The sequence below is a fragment of the Pagrus pagrus genome (genome assembly GCF_965226575.1).
Source record: "Pagrus pagrus genome assembly, chromosome: 4".
In the NCBI taxonomy this organism is placed as follows: Eukaryota; Metazoa; Chordata; class Actinopteri; order Spariformes; family Sparidae; genus Pagrus; species Pagrus pagrus.
In genome coordinates this window covers 20,343,893-20,367,933 of record NC_140188.1, presented here as the reverse complement: position 1 = coordinate 20,367,933, position 24,041 = coordinate 20,343,893, and the positions used below count along the sequence as shown (strand labels likewise).

Here is a 24,041-nt window from a genome sequence, read left to right as displayed (position 1 = left end):
CACAAAGAGGGTATGCGTGTAGGATCTTTGAACACAACCACAGCAGAGAGCTGACATGATGAGCCCTCATCCTTAAAGGCAAGAGATACATTTGCTACAATGTAATAATTTTCTTTTCTTGACAAATCCAGTGACTTTCAGCAGGCACGGTTTAATCTACACTTGTTTTGTGCTACTTTCTGAAATGAAATTGCTGCATTAAAAACATTTGAATTAAAAAGAAACAACGCCACACTCCCATATCCCTTTGTATTGTCATACTGTTGCAGTGACGATGATAATCCGCATAGTGGCGCTGATGTGTTAAAGAACGACTATGTGCACTGTCATGAGCACAACCAAAGATAGCTCACGTAAGAGACAAGATAGTTCATGTCCTTGACTAACCTTTGGAATCCGCTGTTTTACACGGGAAACTCCTCGAATAAATCACCTCGTCCTCTTTATGTACAGTAATGTTGTCCACATAACTCTGATATCGGATGACTACAGATTAACTAAAAATACACATACAAGAATATACGCAGGATTTCGCAATTGACGCAGGTCAAAATTGCGTACTGCGCAAACACACACGCCATCGCAGCGGCGATACTGTCGTTGACGCAGTGCTGCTTTAGATCAAATTGTCTTAACAAACCAGAATCTGAGAAAATTTGGTGCAAACGTATTTGAACGTAATGAGTATAAGACACTTCTATTTGCCCATGACTCGAAAAGACGCGGTGTAATCTGCATAACGGGATTTAAACGAAAGCGGAAGTAGACGGCAGAGATACTCTCGTCCCGTTAGTAGGACCGATCCAACGCCTCAAACTCCTTGTTCGAGGAGACGCGAGGCCCCCCTGACAACAGAGCCGCCTACCCACTCCCTCTCTGCCTCCAGCACGGGTCGGCAACCGTTCAAAAAAAAAAAGCACAGCCCTTTGTTTTAGCTGTAGCCGACCCTTCCGTCTCCCCGGTTTTATTTAATCCTGCTGCACATCCCTTACCATGGCGGCGAGTGCGAAACGAAAACAAGAGGAGAAACACCTGAAGATGCTGAGAGAAATGACGAGTTTGCCTCCCAACAGAAAGTGCTTTGACTGCGACCAGCGCGGCCCAACCTATGCCAACATGACTGTGGGCTCCTTCGTATGCACCTCATGCTCTGGCATCCTGTAAGTTGAAAGTTGCTCAGTGACCTTAGCTTTGATATGGCGCATGCGATACAACGTTTTGGTGCCTTTCAGCTTACGAACGGCAGCCTAAGCCAGTTAGCCGGGTAGCGCTAGCTAACGTTGCGTTGGTATCCAGTTGTGCCAGTGTGAGTTGAGCTGTTTTGACATTGTCTTGCTGAGCGGTGTTGGGCGGGGTGCATAGAGGTGTCAGTGTGCCGCACAGCGAGCTAACGCAGCAGCCACCCCAGATGCTAGCGTACTTTAGCTCCCAGTGCTAACCAGTTAATTTTATCTGACATTTGCAAGCTAGGTCCGAAGATAAGCCAGTAGCCAGCTGCTGCTACCAGTTGCTGGCAACGTCTGGAAGCACCACCTTGTAGCTGAGCTAATTGGTCATGGCAACGTTATACAGCCCACATACAAAGACACATGAGTACATATTAAAATGATCTCATGATCGAGGTTTCATATTATATCCACGAATAAGTATCATTTAGCGTTTTCTTAATATACTCCATATACGCATGCTGAGGGTTATTTCATTACAGTAATACAGTATTGTCGTTGCTAACTGTTTAAATCTGGGCGTGGGAAAGCCCCATCATTTTGAGATGAGGCTGCTAATGCAATGCTGGTATCCATGTCATCATCAGCTGTATTAAGTCTAGTAATCTATTTCTGTAGCCGATTAAGAACTGTTCCAATAATCAGTCTCTAACAGATGTGCAACCTAAGTAACGCTAGCAAGAGTTTCACTCTTCAGAATCGGCCGACCAGACCCTTGTGTGCTCATGTCAGTAGTTTACCTCCTAGCTGAAAATAAGAAAAAATGTCCCCCCAGCATTGATAGTTTGAGTGTAGCTTAGTGTTGGGACTTTAGATAGCGTTTGCCTGACTTAAGGCTTTGCTGTGCAGTTGTGTAACCAAGCATCTGTAGCTTGTGATTTGGGATTAGTGAAGCATTCCATTTCTTCTTATTCTACTAAAGATATCCCAACTCAATTCAGCTGTCTGTCAAATGTTGCATGTAAAGTTAAAAAAAAAAGGGGTTGTTTTGTGGGTGTATGTGATGCTGGCCTCATTTAGAAAAAAATCTAAAGTGGTGTAATACAGTAATGACAATTTGTCACATGATGCTCTTAAGATTACTATCTATTGCATGATAATGACAGATTGAGATACAGCGTTGAGTAAATATTTGCCATGTATCAATTTATATGGCATGACATTGTGATAATCTGCACGTAATCACTCTTCTCTGATGACTTTTGAGGATTACAGTGCTTTCTCTTCCAAGTGTATCAGCATAGGGTTAACTGGCAACCAAACTATGCCCTCATACATTAAGTGATAAAAACCGTACAGCTTATTTTACCACCTGCAATAAGGACTTTGGATGCATAGGTACGATATTGTCTCAGCATTGTTACAATCAAACATCATGGTCCTCTCTTTCCCACCAAGTCCCATCTTTGCTCACAAATGGCTTGCTTTGGTTTTTGTAAATGTATAAATTATGTGTGTTTATCACAAGCCTTTGTTAGTGAATATCATTTAGAAGAGTAAATTGGCAGTGGGCTATTAGCAGGTAACTCAATAAGCTGTTCATGCGTCCATCCTGCTCTGCTCATTCATATTGTCTGTAGCCTGCAGTGGTCCTTCTTAATGCTTTACGGAAATCACTATGCCATTTTCCACTTTTGAATAATGATTATTCTAATAATGTTGCAGTGGAAAGGGGAAGTAGTTGTTGCTCGGTAAATTCCCACTGATGACCTTTAAGTTGAATTAGTGGGCAAGTCTCATTCTTATTTTCTTGACAAAATGTTGTACTTTTTGTCCCTCAGACTTTGCCTAAAACACAGCCCTTGTTTGACTAGGTTTGTGACCTTAATCTGTGCAAACTGTGTTAGCTCTCTCCACTTTGAACATGAAGGTTATTTACTGTAGCACTGCAAAGAATGAGATTAATGGAGTGTTTGCTGATGGGCACAGTTTGCCCTCCATTTCACTTCACCAGTGGGTCTGTGCAGGGACTCCACTGTGAATTTCCCATCTGCTCACCCTATGGTATTAAATCTGTAATGTGAGTTAATTGGGTTCTTTTATAGCTTGAGATCACAATTCCTCCTCCTCTCTCTCTCCTACTGTCTTTATCACGCACTTTTTATCAAGACAAAACATGTTGTGTGAAATTTTAGTTTCAAAAAACTGCCGAGCAGAAGAGAGTTGGTCTGAAAGGATTGATGTCTGTCTGATGTATGCAGGAAGCCTGGTGTGATTGTAGGCTCAGGAAGTGGTATGGCCGGCCCCACTGTGCTGCTTCATCAGCAGCATGTGCCGTTATATGTACCACAGGAAGTGGCAGAGAGGTCACAGTCTGTCTCTTTCTTTCCTTTGAATACTAGAGAGGCAAAGTTGTTTTGCATTGTGTGTGAGAGAGAGAGAGAGAGCGCCTGGAGACTCATGCTCAGACTTGATATGTTGTTTTGGTTACTGTCCTGACTGCACACACTGACTGTTTTTATGAATAATAGTGTTTGCTTTATTTTGTCCTCTTCAAGGAAAGCAAAGCAAAACCCCTCCACACAAAGAATCACCTCTGCATACATTTTGCATTGACCCTGAAAGATAATTTCTGGTTAGGCCTAAACAGTACATTTGAAAGGAAGAAACACTGATGAGCAGTGTTGCAAAAAGTATCCAAAAGTAAAGATATTGATCAAAAAGTGAAAAAAAGTGAAATTCACCCATTTGAGTAAAAATCTTAAAGTATCTGATATTAAATGTACTTCAGTATCAAAAGAATAAGTAAAAGTGAATTCTACATTTATTTACATCTATGTATACACTGTATCCTATTGGTCGCCCGATTATTGACCTGGCCGATATTCATAATTTTTCTGCTTATTAGAATCAGTGGGTTTTTGATTGTTATGTTTTTGTTTAGTTTTTTTCTTTTCATTTAAAGGGGCACTATGCAGTTCTGGAGAAGAAATTCAAACTCAGAATTGAAATTATTAATGAGTTAATAATACAAACTCAGAAATATAACTGAATAAACAAGCAGTTCTAGGAGGAAAATAAGGTCCCTAGAACACTGTTTTAAGCTAGACAGGTGGCAGGGTCCGCCAAATGTAAACAAAGTGAAACACTGAAACTGTGTTGTCCTTTTAAGGTCAGTTTGTTTACACAGTTTGTTTACACAGTTTTGTCATAAAACAAAGAGTTTGTTTATTTAGTTTGTTTAGGCATTAAAAAAATCAGTCAGTGAAGATTGTTCTCCTTTTGTTTAAAGTGTCATCCCCAAAACTACATCATGCACCTTTAAAAATATGCTACTTTGGCTTTGATGCAAAATGCAATCTGCAAGGTAACTAGTAACTAAAGCGATCAAATAAAGTAGTGGCGTATAAATTATAATACTTGCCTCCAAAAAGTGGTTTATTAGTATAAAATGCAAATACTTCAGTGCTTAAGTACAGTACTTGAGTAGATGTACTAAGTTACATTCCATTCTAAGTGATTGTCTTTAATTCATGGAAGTTGTTTGCACTTTCGCAGTTCGGGCAGTAACAGTGTTTAATTGTTCAGGGGTGATGGCAGGGGCACAACTACCTACCACATAACAACCTTCTCCCCCCATAGTTGTGGTTGTTTAATGGGTGGAGTTGGAATCCGTTATGTAAACACATTCCTTATGAAGGTGGAGGCGTTCCCAGGAGGAACACCACTCACAATGTCTCTTTCTGGAGAATTACTCATGACAGGAAGTAACCCCACTTGACCTTTGTGTTCCTGAGATATTTTCCTGACTAAGCAGAGCTGTAACACGGACTAGAGCATGACAGTGGTGGGGAGGTGTCAACGATACCAAGTGTCCTGAATGATATTAATCAATGGCTATTTAACAGAGGTGACTTGAACTTTACAACTGAGCTTTTTTAGTTTGCTGTGTTTATGAAGCACCGTTAGGATGACAAATTGATGATAGTGTAATTTGGCATAAATCCCATTGGATTGGAAAGTGAGCCATGAAAATGAAGAACTGGCATTTTCTGTGATAAAAGGTCCTTAACAAAATTGTTGAGGAAGGAGTAAAAGATGGTGCAGAATCTCAGAAAGCTGCAAATTTAAACATGGTGCATAGCTTCTCTCTTTTGAGACTTAACATTGCCAGTTTTTCTCACCCTGGAGCGGTTACAGTATGCAAATGAGCTTAGTTTTCCCGGGTGAGCTGCTCTGATGTACAGTAGCGACTAGGTCATAATTATTTTATTGTGCAATATGTGATACTTTTCACTGATACACTGTGCTACCCAGTACACATGATGTCAAAATAGATGAACTTGGCCGAGCAATGCTCTGATGAAATCCTTAACATTTGTGTTACAGACATTGTTGATGTGTACAATATCGTCATCTAAGAAGCAATTCTGTTAGTTCTTTAATTAACATAATTAATAATTACTGCTGTTGTTTAATTCTCCCTACAGATATAATCCTACTGTAACTGAACACTGTCACAGTCAGGCTACTTTGTCCAGCAGAAATAAGGGGTGTGTGTCACTGTAGGGCCACAACATTGTGTCGCTAGGCTCGCTACCAGACTGGAATCCAGAACACAGGAATCACCTGACAGTTACACCACAGTCTGGATGTAAGATAACCTCAATTATGAAGATGTCATCCCACCCCCCACCCTTCCCTGTTGACACAGTTAAATAAAATACATGAAATAACAAAAACATCGTGATTAGTATAAGAATGCCTTAATTGGACAACTGGGTAGAGATGCTGCCTTCGTATTTAGACCATAAGACTTATGGAGCTTTCTCTCTGTATCTGACCTAGTTTCATCTTCATGAGACTATGATCAGATCAGTCATTTACCTCAGGGTGCTGAAAAACACATTAACGCTGAAATACACTCACACACTCTATCTTCTGTTTTCTCACTGACACGAGTTTATTGCTTCTTGCATTTGATGAATTTGCTTCTGACTGTTTTGTCCAGAAACAGTGAGAACTTGCATTAATCCAACGAGGGCTGCAAACCAATATTTTTCCACAGTCTTGTTCATCTTAAGAACCCAATTTTGTCAAACCAACAGCCTCAAAAAAGTCTCCAGTTTTTGATTTGAAAGAAAAATGTAATTCTCAAAATTGGGGAAGGTGTAACAAGTAACTACAAGTAATTTTAAGCACTAATTGATTCATTGTCATTTGATTGATTGATTGATTGATTAGGTCCTATAAATGTAGAAATATCCAGTTGTATTAAGTTTTTATGTTAGGGCCATGGCATTCTTTCTATCTTACCTGTCTTCTCAAAGTTTGACCAGGATGACAAAACGTGTTTTCCCTGGAAATCGCTCTAGTAGTTCACATGGATCTACTCAGTATTTATGGACATAAGTACAGCTTGGTGGCCTTGATCATTGTTTTATTTTCCATTTTGTTTTCTTAAATGTGAATTCACACAGCAATTGGATGTTCATTTCATGTAGCTACTTTACTCTGCGTCAGACCTAACTGTTATAAATATGTTTGTTGTTTGCAGAACAATCAGCTGATTGGTGGATGTGTAAAGAATGGGTGGAGATAAGAACCAGTTCTGTGAGGGTTACAGCAGTGAATAATTTAACAGTTGCGTCTAGTATTTCACTGCCTTTAGGTTCTGACTCTCCATGTGTATAACATTGTGTTTGGAATTGTGACACGGTGGATCTCATTTCGTAGTTCCCAAAGTGGGTGCCATGACACCCTGCGGTGCCTTAAGGACAAGTCAAGGGTGCCTTATCATATCATTTTTCATGGTGATGGGAGCAACAGCTGCTTGTTCAAACATCTTGGCAAAAAAGTCATATAGTTTAGAAAAACCTTTAGAGAAAGTTTGGAGAAACTTGAGTATTTGATTGCCATTGGTTATGTATAGTGTATAAACATTGATTGTTCAATGGGTTGTGAATGCTGTCAGAATGCTTTTGGATACACATCACTGTGGATGAATGAATCCACTGCAGACGCTCATGAAGGAATACAGCTCATGTTGAGCTACTGACATGCTTTTGCTACGGGGTCAGTATAGACCAGGAGTAAAAGACACGTTGGGTCGCTTTTAAAGGATTATGTTAATGTTATCTTAATGATAGCTGACTGATGCGTCCTATTTGATTCTATTGACTGGTCAGCACTTAAGCTGCTGTTAAAGAAAAACAATCACTGATGTTGTTGGTTTGTCACAGTCTAATGGATACACTTTTGACTTTGGTTGGTCAATAGTTAAAGAAACTTTCTCAGTCTGACTGTAACAGTGTTGTTCTCTTTTCTATCTTCTGGTGACTGCGGTGTTCTGGTTGCAGTTAAAACATCCTGCTTGCATGCTATTTCTGAATGCTGATTGGTCACCTTCACAGACAAAACAGGTGTCAACCTTGAAGACAACACTTCTTTCATTTTCACTAGCTGGCGGGTGCAGGAAAAAATACTGAGACAAGCAGGCCTGGAGCTTAATATAATAGCCAACTGAAGGCTCTTTTAAACTATTACAGCTACCAGGCAGGTTTAATTTGGGCCATTGTGGCATGAGCTGTGACCTTCTCAGGAAAATGAGCATGGCTTGTGTGGGCTAATGGGTGTCACTCCATAATGGAAGTTTCTATATTAGGGAGATCGCTTGTTCTTTCACTGTGCTGACAACCTCAGTTCAGTCAATGGCAGTTTGGAGAGAGTCTCACCCACTTCCTTTGTTCTGCTCTACTCCCTTTCTTTTTCTGTCAGTTTTTGTCTCTGTCATTATTTGTGTCTGTCATTTTTCTCTCTCTGTATTGCTGTCTACCTCGCCCCAGTTATGCACACCAGTCAGTCAGTTTGTTGCTAATTAAATGGCCCAGTCCTGAGAGGAGGGTTCTGGAGTTTGTCTAGATGAGGTTGCCTTGTACAGTTTCTTCAAATTAAATTGACCCCCGTTTCCATTTCTCCACCTATAGACGAGGACTGAATCCACCTCACAGAGTCAAGTCTATCTCCATGACAACCTTCACGCAACAGGAAATCGAGTTCCTACAGAAACATGGCAATGAGGTAGGCATGGAGACCATCTGCCCTTTCACACTTGTTAAGGTTGAGGTCAACTTTCACACCGAAGATCTGCACATCATTGTAACTCGTCATGGAAGTGTTTTGGCTGCTAACAAACAACAACAACATTGAGCCACAAAAACGTTTCAAATGTTAAAGTTGTTATAAAAGGAAAAGAAAAACACATTATTTTTATTCACCTTTAGCATTTTTTAAGTATCCAAATATTATGAATACAGCTGTTTTAGTTTTCAGCGAATATCCTCTTCTATTACAGTAGAAGGTGATAGCTGCACTAATGCAACTCAAATGTGCATGAAAATCAATTTATGGCAAAGCTGTATTACAGTGGCGCCTCCATAGGGTAGCCGGGGAGGGGGGACACGATGGCAGACCCCCCCAGCAAGTGCCCCCCATTCCCCTCATGAGGCGTATATGCATAATATACATTTATATGAAATGTTACATTAAGTACTTTTCATTACAGTAAATCAATGTTGTATATTTTTCATAATAGTTCATGTTAAAGAAAAAGAGAATTGCATAGCCAGCTAGCTGCTTTTGAACAGCATTTGTTTGCAACCACATGATTTTTTAGTGGCCCCATCTGGCCCCCAATAAAACATTTCTGGGGGGCCCACTGCTGTATTAATCAGTGTTTTAAATTATATTTTTTCAGACAAAGACAAAAATCATTACATTTTTTTTTTTTTTTTTAGAACAAATGCTGTGTGACTGACCTCCCAAACAATAAACATTAAACAGAAATAACATGATATGTCAGTTTTCATAATAACATTTTCAATCATATTGCAAAGTACTACAAAAAGTCAAACTATGTAAATAATTAGAGGTGAGAGTCTCTAGGAAAAGTCTGTCATTCAAATTCTGCAGCTCTCACCTGTCTGTCATAATCAGATACAGTAGCACCACATATCGGAAACAAAGTGCACCATCATTCACGAGCCATTTTGGGTAAACGGAGTATGAAATAGAGCAATGCCACCTGGGAAGCACGGCCTATTAAAAGCTGTAGCAAAGTGGCAGGGCAAGCAGATATGCAGGAGACTCAAGGTTGGAGCTGATGCATATATCCTTCAGGGCTGCTTTATAAATACTACAGCCCTGAAGTTAGTTTATGTCTTTCCGGGGAGAGCGCTTGACACAGAAAAAACTGATAAAACAGGCTACACAACAGCTGCAGTTTCAAAATCTTTGCAAATGAGAGAGACAAGTGAGCCTGCATGTGCTGTGAATGTGTGCAGCTGCATCCAAAGGTCACTTAAGGAAATGACAGCAGCAGGATACTGTACATGCAACACAAGAGCCAAGGCTGCCTCTTGCAGCACCTTCGCCTCATTCACAATGCAGCACACTATACTGAGTGCACACACACACATGAATCCTATAAATCTCTCTTTACAGGATTAGGCAAATACTTTAGGAATGCTATCCAAAACCCAAGGCCAGACAAAGGTGAGACTAATTTTTCACCCAGCAACTAAGTTCAATCTGCGTTTCCAAACATGAGGCCAACGCCTGTTTGATTCCTCTAATCCAAACATAGCAAACATTATACTAAAACATGAGTAAATGGTCTTTTGAATTTCACCTGCATTTATTGTCTTCAAGGTGATTAACTATATTATCAGTATATTTACGTGTGGCTTATTTTTTAATTTCCCCGTGGCACTATTAACAATTTAATGGTTTATTATAAATGTTAACAAGCCCTACGCTCATTTGCAGCTGTGTGTGCTGCAGAAAATCATGTTACTCCATGTGTTCCAGGTGTGTAAGCAGATGTGGCTTGGCCTTTATGATGACAGAACTTCCTCAATACCAGACTTCAGAGAACCACAGAAAGTCAAGGAGTTCCTTCAAGAGAAATATGAGAAGAAGAGATGGTAAGTCAGTTTTACAAGCTGGCGGTGCAAAGATATGAACAGTCCCCTGGCAGTGTGCACTGCGCCGACATGTAGGTTTTCTTTTGTGTTTTTTTTTTTTTTTCTCTCTCTCAGGCTTGGAATGTCTCACAGGCAGCTCATAGCAGTTAGCCTGGAGCAAACTGCCAGATATCCTTCTTTAAATGCCTAGAATGTAGGTCACAACAGTCAAGCTGCTTTATGTGCAAGATCTAGCTGGTCCATAAAGTTGTAGGTTGTATGTATGAGGTTTACACAGTAGCATAGTTGTTTCTGGTGCATTGTGACTGATGACTAATAAGAGCAGTTATTTCAGGCGCATTGAAGTCATGGTAGACGTAGCCAGACAAGTACTTGTCATGTTGAGAGTTGCAAATTAGGTATTGTCAATAAAAGTAAATATTAATCTAGTGAGACTGTTTGTTTATGCTGTTAGACTGGTTCCATACAGCAACGTTAACAACTATTAGTCGATAATTAGATTGTTACACTTATTAGTTGAGGGAGAAGTGCTTTTGTCATCTCTGAGAGTTTAGTCACTGAAGTCTGACCAAAATCGGAGTGCAGAGTGGTGCATGTCTCAACATGCCACCACTGGCTGCAGTCAGGCATTCTCACTCTCATAGGCCTCTCTTGTAACACACAATACACACCAGTCATGAAACGCCTGTTATAAGTGTTAGTTTCAAAGAGTCATGGCCTGTCTGCTAGCTGTAAGATACATTTTCACCCAAATAAACGTTTCCTGTTCTCACGTGTGAATTTGCATAACATCTGCTTAGCCAAAAGGCTATAATACCATTAAACTTGGGCTATGTCAGATTATGGTCATGTTGGCTCCAATAGCCAATGGCATCTGGTAGGATAAATCATACCTCGGCTCCCTTAAGTATTTTAAATGACATGTAATATATTGCACCATATATTTATTAAGGTATCTTGTCATAATGCATGTAATGTGAACTGTCTCCCAGGTATGTACCTCCTGAGCAGGCCAAGGCAGTGGCATCCGTCCATGCTTCCATCTCTGGCTCCTCAAACAGCAGCACCAGCAGCACCCCGGAGGTTAGACCACTCAAATCCCTGCTGGGGGAGTCGGCCCCCTCCTTACACCTCAACAAGAACACCCCACCCAATCAGGTGAGCTTTATTTAGACACACACACACACACACACACACACACACAGATATGATGAATTTGTAATCATTGCCAGAATGTTGGCTTGACCATCAATGATTGCTAAGGTTGAACAAATTATTGGCTAAAATAACATATTCAAAACAATTAAAGGGGCTCTGTGGAACTTGTGCTGGAAGCCGGTCGTTAGTTCGCGTTAGCTAACATTAGCTACTGTTGCTCTCTGTTGGTGGAGCAGAGAGAGACACTGAAACAAGGCACTCGAGAACGTACATTAATTCACATACTTTGGACTGTCGGGGAGAATCGGATGAGAGTCCCTCACAAAGAAATCCACAGTCCAGCAGCATTAAGTCAAGTTAGAATCCGCTCACTTATGGCCAATTAAAAAGTGATTAACACATTTAAGTCTCTACAAATTGTTACATAAAGCCCCTTTAAATGCACAGTATTATCATTAGAAGGCATCTCATTAACCCTGTTCAAAGTGCTTTTTTCTTGTCTTCTTTAATCTTTGTGTGAAGGTTGTTCAAGGACCCTTTAGACAGTGAACATATTTATACATGTGACTCAACACATACCTGCAGTTCTTTTTTTCAATCCATCTCTTGTCTCCACCAGTCTCCAGTGGTGAGCCGTGGACAAACCCATCAGCAGCAGTTCCATGACAAGAGGTTTGACCTCCTCAGTGACTTGGGTGGAGACATCTTCGCTGCCCCGCCCAACATGAATGCAGGCACCAGCTCCGGTTTTGCTAACTTTGCACATTTCAACAGCCACACAAGTAAGAAACAGACAAATAAATGATATTATATGATACATCAAAGGCAAAACACGTTTTATGTTCAACGTGTGCGGGTCTTGTCCTGTCAACACCAGTTGACAATCCGAAATATGCTAAATATGTCAATGTGGTAAAATCACAGGAAAGTGATCTGCTGAGACATAAAGCAGAAAGTGAATGCAGGAAATGAGCAAGAACTTCAGTCACGATGGGATTGTCCTGTTAAATGTGGAAGTTGCATCAGTCATGTTGTTTCACAGGCTGTACCAGGAGCACCAAACCAAATGCCAGAGATGGCTGAGTGCATGCATGTTTCATTCATCAGTTTCAGTCTTGTCACTAGTTTAAAGTATTTATTGGTGAAATCACCTCTATTGTTTGGAGGGAAACATGATGAATTTCAGCTGAAACAAATCAAAATTTGTTATGTGCATGTAGGCGTGTGTACCTCTTTATGTGTAGAACAGTCTGACAGAAGATGGATTGAAGTAATGCGGCAGCCATTTAAAATTCTTCAGGTGTTGTAAGAGACTGCTGCATGCAGATTGATGCTGCATTCTAATTAAGGTCTGTTATAGACTGTGGCAGAAGTTCAGGATTATGAATAATCTGTTAAATGTCAGCTGCCATGTACCTCTGTGATTGCAAACCATAGCCATAGAGTATGAAGTGCTACCAGAGGTGCAATGGACAGACTCATCTCCATGGTGACTAATGTCTGTAACATAGGGCTATTAAGGTTTGCTCCCCATGGAGGGTTAATGTCCTTTCATTTCCCCTTAAAGAGCCATCAAGTGACTAAAGTGGCATCTCACATCTCCACATAGTAAACATGAGCAGAGATGTACACCTCTGAGGTTAATGATGTGTGTAGTGTTGCGTACACTTCCATGCTGTGTGCACAGCAAGGAGTCCAGATAGTATCCCATGGGAGAGGGTGAACATCATCTTGCCTGCTTTTTAAGCCGATATGCATTTTATTGTTGCGTGATGCCACTCTATGATTATCTCTCATATTTATCACATAATCCATTGTATTTGTTTTGCAGCCCATGCCTTTTGTCATTATATGTATAAATCCATTATATTACTATCTCATCCATTGTTTTCCTCTCATTGTGTTTTTTTTTTTTCATTCATCTCCCCGTCTGAACCTCATCCTGACACCACCTCCAGCGGCACAGAATGCCAACGCTAATGCAGACTTTGCTAATTTTGATGCATTCGGGAGCACTTCTGGGTCGACAGGTGGTTTCCCCTCCGCACCCCAAGCCCCATTCCATCCCACAAATACAGGTAGAGCAAGTTCTCTCTCAAGACGATAGCTTGAATATTTATGTACACAGACGCACTGAGGCTGTATATATAGGCTGAACACAAACATCCTTTTTACATTTCAGCAGTTTGCAGCCTTGTTTTCTGTGCAATTTTTGCCATTTGACTTTTCTCTCAACTCATGTGTGCAATGTCCATTGATCTGGTTTCAAAAGACCTACAGTATGTGCAACAGATGGTTTCATCACAATACATTTGAGTAGTTCAAATGAAGTTTAATGACCAGGAAAATATGCAAAATCTGTAAGTTTGGTTTATACATTTGCTAAAAAATGCTAATACATGTGTTTGAAAGCAAGTCAACTTGACTGCAGTTGAACACATGACTTTACTGTGTGTTTATATGGTATGTGCCCTCGGCCAAAACCTCAGGTCATGGAGTATGAAGCTCTGTGCACTCCTGTGCAGACTCATAGGAAGCGTTCACTCCATGTACGACTTAAAGCATATCTGTATTTTGATCTACTTTAAAAGCTTTATTTTGAATTGATCGGGTCAAACAGGTTACCCACTGTGAAAAATCAATGAAGCCCCCTTTTTTTTTAGTGTGCACTGTATTTAAAGTTTGAAATTAAGTGCGCAGCAGTAGGACTAATGTGTTTTGTAATATGCAATATGCTGAATGCACTTAATGTCTTGCACTGTGCACTCATTAGGCAGACAGTTATAGTCTAAGGACCTGCAACAAACCAGGCTTAGTACTGCTGTAGAGTGTAACCACACTGCATGTCCCTATAGGAATATTAAACGATTAATGTTAATATAAATACATGCAAGATATATATTCTACACAGTGTGCTTTAGTCAAATATTTGCTTGGCCTCTTAAGCTGGCATTTTAATTTAGTCTATTATGGATGTAACAGAGGCTATTGTCGTCATCTTACCTGTGTTTGTCATTCTGGTCCATATTTCCCTCCAAGCCCTTCATGCAGTTTTACATAACATGCAGTTAACATGTTATGTAAAAGAGTATTTGCTCAGCAGTAACTGGCTTTCGGGCTTTTTACCTGAACACTTCTCTCTCGTACTCATACAAAAGCAGACTCTAATGCGCAAACAGACAATTAAGCCTCCACCCCAAGTCTCAGGGAAATGTTGTGTGCTACAGTGCCCTCTGCTGGAGGTCTACATTAATTGACTATCATTGTGCAGAGCTGCACAGTGATCTCTTTAGTATGCCCATTGCTTGATGGATAAAGCTCCCCTCTCTCTCTCTGGCTTTGTAAGATAATCCCTTTCTCACAGACACTGACTGACTGTGCTATCGGCCTAAGCTGTCCATTCTGTCTCATGTGTTTTTCATCCTTTTGCTTCAGCAGTAGTTGACTTGCTTTGACCTCACCCTTTTTAATTTTGACCTCTGGTTTAGTTGACGTCTTTTCTTTTGTTTCTCCGCCCTGTCTTACGTTGCTCATTGCCCCATCTCTCCCTCCCTCTTTGATTTTTGGCTGCCAGCATTCACTGTGCTCTCATCCAGCCGCAGTATGGGTGAGTTTGCCACAGCTCTGCCTCTCCAGGGTGCACACAGTAAGTCTCTCTCTGGGCTTGCCCTCTTAACAGCTTACACCCTTTCCACCGTCTCTAATGTGTAGTCGCTGTGATCCTCCTCCTCTCTCTGGATGTAATGTGTGTCTCAGCATGTAGCTTTTTTTGTCTGTGACTCTGAATCGCTGTTGACAATCTCACTGGTTGAAAACAGGGATAATAAGCTTTGATTGGTGCTGTCGTGATTGAGAACTACTATAGAGAATGGACCAGATGGAAGGAAATGAGAACAATGCATGTACATTCTTCTCCTTTTAGATAAATAAGTGGGGAACACAAGAACACCGTGCCCTTGAAGTCTGTCCCACCACTTATTTAGAAGTAACTTTTCTGTAGTCCGACATGTCATGTAAGAAAATCATGATTAAAAAAAAAGTAGAGTTACTCCAGAAAACAACATTGGGATATTTGCTCTTGCAAGCCCTCATCAGGAGCTGGTTAAGGTGTGGGGAAACAGTAGCTAATAAATACCAGGTGTGCCTGGTGTTCTCAAGACCATCAGCTTCATGTAAACAACTTCATCACTGGGCAGAGAAGGTTTATATCTGCTGATAGGGGTGGGCGATCTGGCCAAAACATGATATATCACAATCTATTTTATAATAGTCACAATCCGCGATTTAAATTTCAATCTTTTTATTTTTAATTTTTGACATGCCCTGGAGAGTACAGTCAGACTTTGAATAGCCTGTGAAACTCTCCATTTGCAACATTACAAGACAATATTGCATAGAAAATAACTATTTTCTGGCACAAGCTCCTCATCCGCCATGCTGCTAGCTATAATTCACACTGCACTGTCTACACGGAAGAGCCTCACTAAGTAATTGGTCCAATCGGCATAGCCATCTAGTCAGCTACATCACTCTATTGGTTTGTTCACCTAACGCAGATCAGTTGCATGAAAGAGTGTACCTGTCCCATTATGCCTTTTCCACAAGCTTAAGGGAATGCATTCAATGGAATGCAATTAAAGCACTGGTTGAGATTTAACTGCTGTGATGGTGTGAGCATTATTACTAAACATTACCTTCTCTCTCCTTAGTTATGACAAAGACAAAAGCTCCATATCCCAAATCTTTTTATTGTGCTGTGCCAAGCATGAAATATTGTAATGTATCACACCTCTTATTGCATTCCAAACAAATGAGTTCTCCCTGAGTTCTTAGTATGCTCGAGAAACTCATGTCCTGAAAAAAAAAGTTGAATTTTCATCAGGTGGAAGTGCCTGAATCAGCATGGTTTTCTCAAATATAAATATATAGTGTAAAACAAATGACACAGATTAGTATGTGCGATGGTAAGGTTCTGAGCAGTTCTTGAGTAGGCTTTGTTCCTCGCAGATAAAGGGTGTACACTTTGTTTGCTTTCAAAAAAGCGATTAATAATGTGTAATGTTGTTTGTTTCCCTAATAACAATTTTAGATCTGGACAAGTTTTTTTTCCCATGTCACTGTTAATACATATTAGGTTGGTGCTGTCTGTAACTCATTTATCCACAGTATGGTGCTGATGTAACCGAGGCAATCAAGAAAGGTGCTGTTCTGCACAACATGTGCCTCTAAGACAAATAAATGCAAATTTTATGCTGCGTTTCTCAGGTTCATAGGCTAATGAAGAGCTACGTAGTGCAGTGTTGCAGAGGACTTGTTTATAGATAATGAAAGTATCCCAGCCCCAGCCTGACACCACCCCAGCTTTATCCTCCATGCAGCTTCTTATCTCCCTCTCCACTCTGTTAATGCTGTTACTCAAAACCAACAATGGAGGTCCCCCTCATGACTTTTTAATCTCTCTCTTTCATGCAGGTAGCGCCTCAGGGGGACTAGCAAATGCCAATTTTGCAAATTTTGACAACTTCCCCAAATCGTGTAGCGCTGACTTTGGATCCTTCAGTTCTTCCTCCCAGAGTAACTCCACAGGAGCTGGCAGAGATGCTGTACAGAGTACTAGCCTCCCTGCTGATAGATACGCAGCCCTGGCTGACCTGGATAACGTGTTTAGCTCTGCCAGTACAGAGCAAGGTAACCTTCTCCTGCCTAGCCTGTTTCATAGATCTCAAATGTAGGGATAGAAATCGACCAAAAAAGAGAAGTTGACACAACTAAAAACATAATGTCGAATCTCCTTGCCAATGCAGGGAAAGACAGGGCTGATTTACATTTTCTAGCAAACCTGTGATACTGTATCACTAAAATGTGGTATCTTGAGATGGCCTTACCATTTTTTTTCCCCAAATCGGCCCCCCTGACCTCAGTGCTACTGAACCAGCCTGTATACAGATGACGGGCTACTCTGCACATGGTGTCGATGCCTCCTTGCTTATAAGAAGTCTGGTTTGATTGGAGAGCTTAAATATCACATGGTCAGAATTTTGGCCCTCGAGTATCTGTGAATTGTACTGGGTTGGTACTAGCTCATTTTGTTCATATTACAAACTGTATTTCTGTGCTAGAAAATGCAAATTTCCTAATGATTGAACATTTATTCCCCATCATTTTGAATAGGTTGAATGTGGCAGATATCTCCGGACGTTTTTGTTTGTGTCTTTGAAATTTGAATTTTCCCTCTGGATTAGTTGACTCGAGGTGGATTGAGCCCGGCTCTGCCGTCATGTGCTTCTATTCCAGGAGGTGGTATTCCCGGCGGGGTGAGCTCAGCCACAGCGGCGGCGGCAGCAGCAGGAGTGGGTGGTTTGCCTCAGAAGCAGCCAGCAGCGCATGCAATGGGGGACCGCTATGCTGCTCTTGCTGAGCTGGATACTGTCTTCAGCTCCTCGTCCCCTGCCACCAGTGTTTACAACACCACTAGCACCTCACAAGGGTAAGTAACTAAACACATACACCTGTTGTAGTGGATTCTAAAAGTCTAAATCTACAACTAAATGCAGTGAATTATCCAAAGGAACTTAACCTACAAACATACAGTGACAACACTCCTGTCACACAGGATCTGGTCTCCTTTTTTCCCTGTTTTCCTTAGAAGCTTATGTGTTGACTTTGTTTCACTACAGGGGCATGTTTGGCCCCGAGACTGGGGTGTCAACTGCACAAGCACAGCAGGCTCTGCCTGGCATGGCTCAAGGTTTTGGAGGTGAGTGAACCTACAGGCTGTTGTGCAATGGTTTGTGCTAATTATGCTCCCAAATTAAATCAGGAATGATCTACAAACTCTAAAATAATGTTGGAAACAAAGGTTAGCCACAGGGTGAGGCACAGTATACTTAAGGTAATTACAGCAAACTTCAGTCATTTAGATATTGTTGACAACTTTTGTGACCTTATGGGGTTTGAAGGATTTTCCTGATGTCGAGAACAGGTTACGTCAGATGTTCGACAGAGAATAAGGTTAGATTATGAATCTTTAGCAAGTTCCTCTTCTGTGGAAAACATCCTTATGTTGATAAGCTTTACTTTTTTTTCAGTAATTTTTGTTTTGTTGGGTTTTTTTAAGACAACAAACTTCACTGTTTTTTTGGATACTTTATTTTATGAAGTTGTTTGTTAATATTAGGGATGTTAATGATTTATCATTAATCGCCGTTTAGAATTTAACCAATTAAAAATGTCTTAATCGACAATAAGAGATGGGCACAAATACATCAAAGAGTATTTTACAATAGTTTTTCAAATACAGTATATCCCAATAAAACACAAAATACTGGTATAAGGAAATGTATTTAATTTAAGTACATGTAATTTGTCATTTAAAAAATACAAAAAAGACATTTTTGTTGCCTCAGTATGTGTTGGATTTTGTTGCCAGTTGTTGAAAAGCAACAGATGGGAGCTCTGCGATTAAAATGAAGTCATGATTTTGTGTTATTTAGTTCATCATTCAGGAAACTTGTTGTTTACTTTATCTGTTCTTTTAACTCCTAATGTAGCCGACTCTGATTTTACATCAAACATAGATCATGTCAGTGGTTAAAGGAAAGATGTTCAACATATTTCATGTTATTAATGATTAAACGATAATCGATTGTCAAGGCACCCGATTATCGATTACATAAAATTTGCACCCCTGGTTAATATGTATAACTGCATAGTTATAAAATTACCTCAGTTTTTGGGAAACTTTGTTATCCTGCTGTTTAGGACTCAGGAACAAACAAACAAGGACTGACACTGGACATTAACTTGTTGAAATGCTCCTCCATGAATCATTGCTTTTGTTTCCTTTATTGTCCTGTTCACACTCATGTGTGGTGACTTGATACCTCTCTCCAACAGCTCAGTCAACTAATCCGTTTGTAGCTGCTGGAGTCGCCCCGGCAGCCGCTCCCACCAACCCGTTCCAGAGCAACGGCAGAGCAGCAAATATGGCAGTGGCGGCGGCAGCAGCAGGTGTGTTTATGTGTGTCTTCTTAAATGTGAAGCATATATAAACACCACCCAATCAGTTAGCTGAGATAATGCAGATAAAAATCATTTTTTGTGGAAAAAATAGGTGTGTTATCTTACAGTAAGTGTATTATTTATTAGATTTCCTTGCACACCCTAAGTGGCAACCTTTGCCTTAGCTGCCTCGGCAATGAATCAGCCTGAGACCACTCTGCTGAACACAGAGGCAACCAATCGGGAAAGTAGAAGAGAACATTAAAGGATAAATACATTATAAATACCAGTTTTGTGGAAATAGCAGGACTAGTGTTGCCATTTACGGGTGTGTGCACAGTAGACAGGAAGTTGCAGACATTGAGATTCAGTTGTCTCTGATTGCTCTTGCCATGCTGGACAGGCTTGATGAGGGTTCTCCACGGGCAGGGTTATCCTCCCGCCTTTGGTAGGTTCCCTTGTGCTCTCTGCTTCCTTTTTGCTCTCCTATGCCTTGCTCTTGCTCCTGTGGCAAATCTATCAGGAAAATGTTGTAGAGGTAAAAAAAAAAAAAAAAATCTAATCACAGCATTAACAAATATACAGTACCTAGGGGGGAATAGGATATGTCGAGCCCGGATGTAAAAAAAAACCCGCTCTTTGGAAAATTTTGGAAATCAATGTAATCATGGACCAAGGAACAACAATCAATTTCCACATTCATGTAATGAGAGTGATTAGAGAGTCATGCCATAGCATTATGATCAAAAATGTCATTACTGTGGTGTCTATCTAAATAATAGGTATCACGGCAGTTCCCTGGCACCTTCTACAGGGTAACTCTGGACTCACTGATAATGGCTTCCTCAACATTTTCCTTCTAACAGTTGGCATAAACTCTCTTTTGACTTTTGGAAGACATTCAATTATTTTAACTAACTATACACCATAATGTCCTCTAAGGTTCATCTAGTCATTCATTAGCTTGCTGGTGTCATAAAATGCTTCATTCAATGAGTAAACTCAGTAAGACATTGACAACTGTTGAGTCTTTAACGCTCAAGCCTTAACCTTGGATTTGCTTGCATATTCAACTAATTGCAACCCCAGTTGTTAAATGAAAATTGGATGTAGCATTTCTACCAGATATCTGATGGCTTTTTCCTTGCAGTTTAGTTCCTCCTGTTGCACTGTTGGAACACTGTACTCTTGTGTGGCCATCTGACACTGGTGCTACACGTAATGCAAGCGCCGAAGTGTCATGTCTGACTCTTTTCAGACAGCCCCTTCCTTTTTTCTGCAGCTTGTCTGGAGACAACCTTTATCTATTTCTTGCATGTGTTTAAACTCAACAAATACATATACTGAGATTCTGAAGATCTCGGGTGGTCAGTTAAATGATAGTTTTGCTTTGGGAGCCACACTATGGATTACTGAACCACCTTATTTTTTGTAGCAATGTCTTTTCTCTTTGTTTTCTTGATGACTGTTCTGTAATCCCTAGTTGTCAATCCTCTCACTCATTTAAGTTTACCTCCTTTTATATTGCTTTCTAATTAACTGCAGATCTAAATAACATAGTCTTTGTTTGTTTGTTTTTTTCTGCTGTGTGCCAGCTCCTCTGTAATGTAACATGTTCTAGGCAAGTGTGTGTCAATGTACATTTCTTGTTATAATTTTGAAAATGAAATTAAGCAAAAGGTTATTTTGTCGTATGCCTGAAGATGTCTTGGAAAAGCTTCTTTAACCAGCTGTTATCCTGCTATGTTGCAGTGTCATTTGGCACAGGCTCCATGAGTATGCCATCCGGATTTGGGAACGCTGCAGCCTTCAACCTCCCCACCAGCTTTAGTGGAACCTTCCAGCAACCCTTTCCTGGCCAGGCTCCCTTCCCTCAGCCTCCTGCGTATCCCCAGCAACCCAACGGTGTGTGTCCGTAGCCCTTTTCACACAGCGACTCCACATTATCTCTGCAGCGAAGGCTTGCCATTTCTCCGCCTTTGTTTGTTCACACTGAACTAAGCAGCTCCGGCGTAAAAGCCGCTCCACTGTGTCCAGTGGGCAGAAATATGACGAAGAGTCGGTAGGACATACAGGATGACAGACACAGTATATTTTTTTCCTCATATAAGTTGCCAAAGATACTACCAGTTACCACATTACTGTTGTTTGGTCCTGTAACGTTGCTTTGTGGGAGTGTGGGACATTTCTCTTTTATGTGATGAGTGAAGGAACTGTTTAGACTGTGAACACCATCAGACCGACACACCCCTGAGCTGCAGCAAAACTGTCCCCCCTCTCCGCATCTGAAACTTTCACACAGACGGTGATGCGGAGAATCGGCGCATGATTCCCACACTGAAAGAGATCGTGAATGGGGCTTGTGTATAGATCATGTAGATGTAGACGTATCTGCATTAATAGCTATGCTGAAATTCAAGCTTACATGTGCATCAGACTGAGTAGTCATTACATTGTTTCACTAAGTTTGGATTCAAGATATTGAACATGAGCGAAAAGGTTTGTTGTTGCTGTAATGATATTTTTGTGTGAGCATTCCATCACCTCTTTTAAATCAAATTGCACATGTCTTTCAGGTGGAGGATATCCAGCCTTTGGCCAGGCCAAACCTGTTGTGACTCCTTTTGGGCAGGCAATGGCTGGACCTATGGTCTCAAGCAACCCTTTCCTGGTTAGTAAGATGGCTACATGACATGATATATGTTTAAGCAGTCACCTTATTCCTCCTTTTTATCAGGTGTACTGATATAATCCACTCATCAGATATCGGACTGATGTCACTGGTCCATGTACCAAATGAATCCAGTAGGCAAATGCTTTTATAAATATCGAATAATGCAATTATAAGGCAATAGCCAAAATGTTGTTACTTAAATTGATTATGTGATGAATTAGCAATTAAACAGTTCTACAATGATATCCACTAGTCACCTTATGTTTTTGTGCTGCGCTGGACCATGACCCTGCCTTAATGTAACATTAGACAGTCTGAAATTGACTGAGCTAATAAAACTTGTCAAAGTCAACAGCTAATTTTGTCCCGGAACACACAAAAGCAAGACAGGAACTTGTCTCAACAGATATCCAAGTTCAGATTTGGGGTGTCACGATATCGCTATATTCACAATAATCGTGATACGAAGAATTCAAATATTGATATTGTGTTAATACACATGCGATAATATCGTGTGAATAATGCAGCAAAGATGTTCGGCTTGGTGCATCTCGTTTATGAGTTCATCTGGTTACCTTTTCACTAGTCTATAAATGTTCTTTCTGTACACTTTTTTAATAGTTATGGTTACAGACTCTCTTTCCACCTCCCTACACTCTTATTTTGAGGGTATTTTGTTTTGCCAAAAAAGACAAAACACAAAGTAAACACAGTTAAAAATAGATTCGATTGCCAGCATTTTTTAATTTTATTTCTCTAGATATTCCGATAATATCATCACCCTGAATTTGTTTGGTCATGATAATCGTGTTGTTAAAATCTGATACTGTGACAGTCCTATTTCAGATATTGGAATAGGACCGGAACTGAAAAAAGTGGATCAGTGCATCTCTACTTTTTAGTTCAGCTGAACCTGACAGTTAATCATATTGGCTCTATTGTGTCAGTACTAATATTAAAAAGAAAAGACTGGTGGGTTCATTCTGACCCTCTTCTCAATGTCAATGTACTTTCTGATTGTGTATCCCTTTTTCCTTCCAGGGTGCGGGTCCATCTGCACAATATCCAGCAGGAGGCTCCTCAACAAATCCCTTCTTATAGCGATCCATCCAATCAGCTCCACTACAGGGTCAACAACTGGCACGCTTGCACCTATTGCACTGTTTTGTTTCACAAGTAGCTTTAAAAACACAATGTTTGTAAGGATTTGTATTTTCTATCGCAGTTTGTCACAGATGGAACAATATGACGATATGACAACATGAACAGTCATGATGACACAGTCTGTGTCTTATGAAACAAAGTGATGGTGTGTGCAGAGGGAGAGGTTGATCCCCTCTTCTCTATTTAACCTGTGAACTGGCCTCTACTGAACCACAATGTATAATCAAACTGGCTGAAAACTAAGTTATTGCATACAGTGTATCCCATTCATTATGCTGCAATTCTGTACATATATTTTCTTTTAGGAAATTAGCTCTTTGTGCATATCAGTATTTGTATCTAACACACAAGATTTGTTAAGACAGAACTGTTGCTTGGAAAAGCTAATGGGTACTGCCACTTACTGTATTTGTGAAGAACCAAACTGTTTATTTGTGCAGGATCCTTTTTTGGTAAATTGTTCTCACTAAAGGAAAAAAAAAACAATTCTATTGGCGAGCAATGAGAGGAGGAGTGACTGCTGCATCAGGGACGGGCAGGGGACTCGATTTTCTGCCATCCCCTGCCCTGCTGACAGGGGCCCAGGTCACAACGCTTCTGAACTACAGTCAACCGCCTCCATAAAGGGCGGAGCTGGAATGGCTGATGAGCTGAAAACCACTTACATTGGGTATTAGAGAATTTTAAGTTAATATGTAAATATATACAGTATATATATTAAAATGAATTTTAAGTAAGACAAAATGACCAAACCATTCATTTATATGGATGTATGAAAATCTTGTATATCTGTTTTGTATAAAAAATTTATAATAACAGTGTTGCAGTCCCTAATTTGAAGACTTTTTGATTTTAAAAAAGTGGGGACCAAAAGTGCAATATCTCAGCGTCACG

General features: G+C 40.4%; 1 protein-coding gene across 6 annotated transcripts; it reads left to right on the top strand.

Moving 5' to 3' along the window:
* Positions 1-812: 812 nt before the first annotated feature.
* Positions 813-23,965, top strand: agfg1a (ArfGAP with FG repeats 1a). 6 transcript variants are annotated; one of them, XM_084351343.1, is made up of 14 exons: positions 813-1,160; positions 8,153-8,246; positions 10,035-10,150; positions 11,143-11,308; positions 11,928-12,090; positions 13,267-13,386; positions 14,883-14,954; positions 16,781-16,996; positions 17,603-17,795; positions 17,986-18,065; positions 19,205-19,318; positions 21,062-21,214; positions 21,886-21,980; positions 23,025-23,965. In XM_084351343.1, the coding sequence occupies exons 1-14, from the start codon at positions 994-996 to the stop codon at positions 23,082-23,084; spliced, it is 1,809 nt and encodes a 602-aa protein (XP_084207469.1). In that variant the 5' UTR covers positions 813-993; the 3' UTR covers positions 23,085-23,965. The 6 variants fall into 6 exon arrangements, with proteins under 6 accessions (XP_084207469.1, XP_084207470.1, XP_084207471.1 ...); XM_084351344.1 differs by having other exon boundaries at positions 814-1,160; positions 14,883-14,915; XM_084351345.1 differs by lacking the exon at positions 14,883-14,954 and having other exon boundaries at positions 814-1,160.
* The last annotated feature ends 76 nt before the right edge of the window (positions 23,966-24,041 follow it).

What these genes read in the sequence shown, in the direction of transcription:
- agfg1a (XM_084351343.1), top strand. Translation starts at nt 994, where the DNA reads ATGGCGGCGAGTGCGAAACGAAAACAAGAGGAGAAACACCTGAAGATG. An exon ending in AGAACACCCCACCCAATCAG is followed by an intron (nt 11,309 to 11,927) that starts GTGAGCTTTATT and finishes TGTCTCCACCAG; the next exon opens with TCTCCAGTGGTGAGCCGTGG. An exon ending in AGTGGCGGCGGCAGCAGCAG is followed by an intron (nt 19,319 to 21,061) that starts GTGTGTTTATGT and finishes GCTATGTTGCAG; the next exon opens with TGTCATTTGGCACAGGCTCC.